The 7,778-nt window shown below is 37.0% G+C and overlaps 1 protein-coding gene across 1 annotated transcript; it reads right to left on the reverse strand.

Moving 5' to 3' along the window:
- Window positions 1-4,291: 4,291 nt before the first annotated feature.
- Window positions 4,292-4,756, reverse strand: LOC140963957 (uncharacterized). The gene has a single exon (XM_073423437.1). It carries the CDS (start codon window positions 4,754-4,756, stop codon window positions 4,292-4,294), a length of 465 nt encoding a protein of 154 aa, XP_073279538.1.
- Window positions 4,757-7,778: the final 3,022 nt, after the last annotated feature.

Raw genomic sequence — 7,778 nt, forward strand, 5'->3', positions numbered from 1 at the left:
AAAATATTAACCGAGCCTCCAAAATGTCTCTATTTTCATTAAAAAATTGATTGTTGGTTTAAAATACGACTCTACGTGTTAAAACACCTCAAAATACCAAATTTTCAAAAATATTCATTAAATTATACCATATATTAAATAATTAAAAATAATCATTTAATAAAAATATTTTTTCTTTCGTGGTCCACGGTCTCCGTTTCTCGATTGCACCTCGAATACCCTTTAAAATCCAGTTTTATGCATTCAAGTATAAAAACACATTTTAACCATGTACACATGCCTACCATATTCAATAAATAAAATTAAAAAAATTTAATTAGCCTATTTTTATTTTCCCTAGATTTGCATGCAGTTGGATTACGTTATCGCATTTTGGACCTTTCAATTCCTCCTTCTCTTAAATGAAATTTTGCCCTCGAAATTATAACTTACCTAATAACTCTGGGTAGCGACTCCTTATATCCCTTTCGGTTTCCCAAGTAGCTTCCTCTTCCAAGTTATTTAACCACTTGGCTTTGAACATTTGAATAACTTTGTTTTGGAGCCTTCTTTTTTGCCTATCCAGAATTTGTATAGGTCTTTCCTCGTATGACATATTCGGGGTCAGCTGCAGAGGCTCATAATTCAGTGCTTGTGAAGGATTTGACATGTAATTTCACAGCATCAAAATGTGGAACACATTATGCACTTCAGCTAGCATTGGTGGCAAAACCACTCAATAGGCTGATGTTCCAATCTTCTCTAGAATTTCAAATGGCCCTATGAACCTCGGACTGAGTTTTCCTTTCTTGCCAAATCTCATAACACCCTTCATAGGTGCTACTTTAACAAATACGTGGTCATCTTTTGCAATCTCATAACACCAAAATTTGAATCACCCTTTCGGACTCTCCATCGGTTTGAGGATGAAACGATGTACTGAACAACAACTTCTTCCCCATCGCTGCATCTAGACTCTTCCAGAAAGACGACGTGAACCTCGGATCTAGGTCAGAATCTATGGACACTGGAATCCCAAGCAGTCGGACTATGTCATCCTCTTTAGAATACAGCTTCCGACCTTTAGCTTCATTTCTCAGTCTCTATTTTTGCAACTGCTCATCAGAAGACTGACCTTCGTGGATTCTATCCCTCAAAGTTGACTGAACTGTTATAGTTGAAAGATTAGTAACCTCGCTCCTAGCATATATTACAAGCTCGAATCGCTGAATCTCCCCTTGCAACGGTCTTTGAATTGTCGATTGCACAATGACTGTTGTCATTCTACTCAAGGGGTCCGCAACTACATTAGCTTTGCACGGGTGGTAGCTAATATTGCAGTCGTAGTCCTTTACCAACTCCGACCATCTTCATTGCCTCATGTTCAACTCTTTTTGGGTGAAGAAGTACTTCAAACTTTTATGATCAGTGAAAATCTTCAACTTCTCCCGATATAATTAATGCCACCAAATCTTGAGAGCAAATACTACTACTGCAAGCTCTAGGTCGTGAGTCGGGTAATTCCTCTCATGAACCTTCAACTGTCTAGATGCATAAGCTATCACTCTGTCATTTTACATCAATATTGCACCTAAACCAAAATTTGAAGCATCCGTGTAGAGAACATACTCTCTTTGTCCCGATGGCATTGACAAAACTGGCGCTGAAGTCAAAGCTTGCTTCAATTTTTCAAAACTCGCTTGGCATTCGGGTCCCAAAATAAATTTGGTATTCTTATTTATTAAGGCGGTCAAGGGTACCGCAATAGATGCGAAACTCTGGATGAACTTCTGGTAGTAGCCAGCTAGAACCAAGAAACTATGGATCTCGGTTACGCTCTTCGATACTGGCCATTCTTTAACTGTCGTGACTTTGCTTGGATCAATCTCAACTTCATCTCTAAAAATAATGTGGCCTAAGAACGCCACTCTCTTGAGCCAAAACCTGCAATTGATGAACTTAGCATATAACTTTGTATCTTGCAATATTTGTAGCGTCGTTATCAAGTACTGACTATGCTCCTCTCGGCTTTTTGAGTAAATCAGAATGTCATCTATGAAGACTATAAGGAATTGATCTAGATACGGCTGAAATACGTGATTCATGAGATCCATGAAGATCGCTGGATCATTGATCAACCCAAATGGCATAACCGTAAACTCGTAGTGCCTATATCGAGTCATAAAAGCCGTCTTATGGACATCTGACTCCTTCACCTTCAGGTGATGGTATCCCAAACGAAGGTCTATCTTCGAGAAAATCGATATTCCTTGCAACTGATTAAATAAGTCTTCGATTCTAGACAAAGGATACTTATTCTTGATGGTGTCTCTATTCAGCTCTCGATAATCAATGCAGAGTCACATACTACCATCTTTTTTCTTCACAAATAATACCGGTGCACCCCACGGAATAAAACTAAGGCGAATAAAACCCATGTCTAGAAATTTATAAATTTGATCCTTCAGCTCTTTCATTTCGACGGGTGCTAGACGGTAAGGTGTCTTAGAAATCAGCACAGTTCCCGACATTAACTCGATAGTAAATTCCACCTCTCGGTTCGATCGAATGCCAGAAACGTCCTCAGGAAAGACGATAGGAAAGTCTCTAATGACCTCAACATCTTCTAGCTTCTGACTGACGGGAACAGACACTAAAATAATACATGCTAGAAAAGCTTGGCAGCCTCGTCTCATGAGTTTCCTTGCACAAATAAAAAAGATAATGTGCGGAATTTGCTTGTTCTTTGCTATCTCAAAGACAAAAGATTTTCTGCTGGGCGGTCGAATAGACACTGACCTCTGCCAAAAATCTATTGAATCTCTATTCAATAATAGCCAATCCATAACAAAAATGATGTCGAATTCAAGCATAGGGAGTACGATGAGATCTGCCTGAACCAATCTTTTTGCAAACAAAGCTCCAAATTCTTCACAATGCTCGAAATGACCATTTGATCACCAGAAGGAATATAAATTTTGAAGCCCAATTCCATGTCCTCGGGTAAAATATTTAGTCGCTTGACGAATGTCTCGGATATAAATTAGCGTGTAGCTCCGGAATCCAGCAATACGTAGGTAGCTACACCTAAAATGAATATCCTTCTTGCAACAAATATGCCACAAAATTCAATCGTGTTGAAACTTAAGGAATTTCTATCATTAATTACCCAAAATAAATTTTTAAATTTTGCATTTTAATCCTTAGCATTTCAAACCCTTAAGAATCTTGATTTCTTCATTTTTAGCCCTAATATTTTCGAAAATTGCATCTTTTTCGAATTAAATTTTGAATTCAATCAAATTATGTTCGAGAATCTCAAAAATCATTGTTTGATCCCTTGAATCCCAAAAACTCATAGACATCCCTTGAATTCTGAAAACATTGCAAAACAGCCCCCTGAACTTTTAAAATTTGCAATATGGTCCCTAAATTTTTGAAAATTCTAGATTTCCCCTTAGAATTTACGGTTATCACACCATCAGTCCCTGGGCCCCTTAGGAATTACGGTTTCACCCTTAAGTTCTCGGCCAATGCAATAAAACCCCTAAAATCTTGATTTGTGAACTTTAACCCCCATAATTTCGAATTTATTCAATATAAACCCCAATTCCTCGATTTCCCCATTTTCAAGTATCAAAATTCTTAATTTGGTTCAGTTCATTCCTTTATATTATTAATGGTTATATTTTATGCTCAATTTCTGTAGTTTTCAATGTCATCCCTTAAATCCAACTAAGGTAGAGCATGCAACCTATTTCTCTCTAGGTTCTTAATTATCCCAATCATTTCTCATAACCAATTTAACATTTCATGCGATAAAAAGCAATATAAAAATGTTAAATAACCAGGATATCGGTTATCAAAGTCGTTTTTGGCTCGTCCTCAGCTTCTTCAGTATGCGTCACATAAGCTCTCCAACGGTTGGTCCTTTCTTTTTTGGGCGTTCAGCAGCTTTATGTCCTTCCTTCTTGCATATAAAGCACTTATATGTTCCTCACGCGCACTTGCCAAGGTGTAGGCGATTGCATTCTTTGCATAATGGTCTCTCTTAAGGTTTTGGTGCTCCAGACTGTAGTGGCTTCTATTGCCTCGGCTTCTTCCATTGTCCTTGAGGCTTTTGCTGCCCTTGAGCTTTCGGAAGTCCCGTAAATTGCTTCTTGACTGGCTGAGAGCTCTGCTGGTGCTGCTGCCTCTTGTGCTGCATCTCAAAATCAATTTCTCTCAGGGCTTGCTCCGCTTGGAATGCGAAAGTCGTGGCAGCTGCATAGTCCGCCGGTCGCATCATCATCACATCCCGGCGTATGGTAGGTCAAAGGCCATCCACGAAGTGTCTTAGTTTCTTAGCAGAATCCCTAGAAATAAAGAGTACAAATTGACAACCCCTATCAAACTTTCTAACGAATTCAGCCACAGTCATGTCTCCCTGACAGAGACTCATGAACTCCCTCTTCAAGCGTCCTCGGACGTCAGCAGTGAAATACTTATCATAAAAGATGTTCTTGAATTGCACCCAAGTGAGTGTAGCCAGATTGACGCCATGTTCAGCTCCTTCCCACCAAAGAGAAGCGTCATCTCGCAGCATATATGTAGCACACCTAACTCGGTTAGCATCTCCCATGTTCAGATAATGGAAATGCACTCCCATATATCGAATCAAACCCTGAGCAACAAATGGGTCGGTGGTGCTAGAAAATTCCTTCAGACCTAGCCTCCGGATCTGATAATAGATGTCGAGTTGTGGCCTTGGATCATGCTGCTCAAAGAAACGTGCCATGCCCTCTAGAATACAAGTTGCAGCATCCTTAGTGCATTCTTTTAATGATCCTCATTAGTCTCGGCTCGCCTATCAGTACTAGGTGCGCGTTTAAGAGACATTAGATCTGAACGCTTTCAAAATTCTAAACATAACCAACATACATTTAAATCTAAACTTCTAATCATGGAGCATAAATAATCCCTTTTTTAGCAACTTAAAGCATAAATATCATCTAACTTTAAAAAGTAGTTAAATATGTAATTAAGCAAATAAACCATGTAAACATGCAGGTACCATCATAAAAACATTTAAAACATTAAAACTTATAGACTTGAGATTTGACGACTGAGCTTTTCGGAACTGGTAGTGCCACAATCCATTACAAGAACATTGCTCTGATATCAACTGAAACGTCCACTGCTCTGATAAAAACATTTAAAGCATTTAACTTACAGACTTGAGGCGGAAACTCCTTTTTCAAAAAATACCTTCTATCGGCTGAAAAGAACACATACATATATTTATAAATAATTTGCCATTAAAATAAATTTTCCAACTAATTATTCAAAAATCCAAAAACACAATTCAAAACATGAAATCGTAAACGTCAACGAAACCTAAACATAATATTTTTCAAAATAAAGCATAAACATCATATTCTCTCAAAATCTCTCAAAAGAATCATAAGTCATAAATTTTTTAAAGTAAACTTAAATCTTAAATATAATTGTGGAAAACTAGCAAAGGTTTTCGAGTTATGTGCACCATCAGTCCAGCTAGTTTAACCATCAATTCCTCCATCAAAATCATTCTCACCTGTATCGATCACAACTATTGAGTCTAATGACTCATCAAACTTTAATCATGATAACTAATAGTACATATACAATCACATGCATCAATAAAATACTTTTACTGAAATAGCTTTTCATGAATATGCATAACTTTAAACCTTTCATCATAAATATTTCATTTCATCATATACATATATGTTTTCTTTTTATTAAATTCAGATCGTTAATTGTGACATCGTTTCAACTGTAGGTCGATGGATCTATCTACGTATATCCATTGTTACAGACAGCGGGGACATCGGCGACACTCTCACCCTTCAACGGAGCATTGGCCTAATATACCATCATAACATTTCGATGGAAAAACGATCGTCGAGCTCTCTTTGGGGACTTCTCTCGTAAAAGAGCTCTCTCTAGGGCCTTTTCCCTCACGATATCTCCAATCATTTCCTTCTATATTACAATCAAGTCACCTCCTCCAACATTTCATTATTTTCATCACTTACAAACTTCATGCATATATATATATATATATATATATATATATATCATTTTTCTTTTAAAGCAAGCATGCAACAAGTCTTTTAGAATTAACGTTTCATCATAAAATTTCATAAACATTTAAAATAAATATTTTAATTTTTATTATAGCATTCAGAGCACTTCCAGGACGTCTACCATTTTTCAGGTGTAAAATAACCATTTTGCCCCTGAAACCCTAACTTTCTCAATTTTTAATTAGATCTTAAAACGACGACCCGAACCGATCCAAACTTAAAATAAAACATTAAAATACACCCATAAACATTTTATTGAAGTAAATTTAAGCTCCTCGACAAATTTCCCATTTCGTTTTAGAATTTAAACCTACTCCTCGGTTTTATCCTGAATTTACTCGAAACTTAGCCAAAATGTTTCCAATTTGAACCATAGTTTATTAACACACAACCATCCCATATACAACCCAAATCAAACCATTTAGAACCATAGAACAATCCTAGAACCTTGTTGTACAATTTTGCCCTTAATCGACCAAACCCTAGCCTTACAATCCATGCACCCGCTTCGTTCCTAGCTCTTAGTCGACCCATCCAGACCCTAGCTAACCCTCCTAGGACTTTGACTGAGGCTCTTAGACCCTTCATAGACAAGCTCTACACCCCACGCAAGAACAGCCCTAAAACCCGTGCCATCCTTGGACTCGCGCGACCCTAGCTTCTCGTTTCCGACCTTAGCTTCGTCTTAGCCTTCCTTTGAGCCACCTAGGACCATGAATAGATCCCATTAGGACCCATTTTAACGTCCCTACAGCAGCTAACAGCCTGCTTCTTCCTAGGACCCAAAACGCAACCCTAGCCCCCTTTGATCCTAATTCTCGTTCAATGTTTTACCCCACATTTACATCCTTTAAAATATGCACCTAAGGACCCTTAAACATGTTGAAAAACATATCTTCCCATAGCCCTACCATGGCAACCACTTTGTGCATCATAACCAAGAGTTTTAAAACTCCAATTTTATTCATATTATGCCATAAAAACGAAAATAAAAGAGGTGTATCATGTTTTTCATAAAAATATGTATTAATACATATAATATAATATGAATGATGATTGCAGGAAGATTAAGATGTGCCTTTGTATATTTTACGTAGGAAAACGATTTGCAATACAAGGACGTCGACGTGGGGAGGACCTTGCTGAATTTTCCTTCAAGCCTTACGTGAATTCCTCCTCAAAAACGTGTAGTGTGTGGTGTGTTGTTGCTGCCCTAAAAGTCCTAGTTTGTTTTGATATGGTGTGCATGTGTTATTGTGTGTGTAGGTAGGGTTTTTGAAGGCTTCAATTTGATATAAATAATTGTGTAGCAAGCTAGGTCTTATAACTTGGGTATAATAGACCCATTAGATGGTAATTAAAATATTTTGTTTAGGTTATTTTTTGAAAATATTAATCGATCTTCAAAAAAGTCCCTATTTTAAAAAAAAAAATTTTGATTGCCGGTTTAAAATACGACTCGGAGTGTAAAAACATTTCAAAATACCACATTTACAAAAATATTCATTAAATTATACCATATATTAAATAATTAAAAATGATAATTTAATTAAAAAAATTCTCTTATGGTCCCGATCTTCGTTCTTCGATCGCGTCTCAAATACCCTTTAAAACTCGGTTTTATGCATTCAAGTATAAAACCACATTTTAATCATGTACACATGCCTACCATATTCAATAAATGCAATT

Source organism: Primulina huaijiensis, chromosome 18 (assembly GCF_012295235.1).
Source record: "Primulina huaijiensis isolate GDHJ02 chromosome 18, ASM1229523v2, whole genome shotgun sequence".
NCBI classification, from domain to species: Eukaryota; Viridiplantae; Streptophyta; class Magnoliopsida; order Lamiales; family Gesneriaceae; genus Primulina; species Primulina huaijiensis.

Coding starts and splice junctions, on each gene's coding strand:
- LOC140963957 (XM_073423437.1), bottom strand. CDS start 4,756: ATGGCACGTTTCTTTGAGCAGCATGATCCAAGGCCACAACTCGACATC.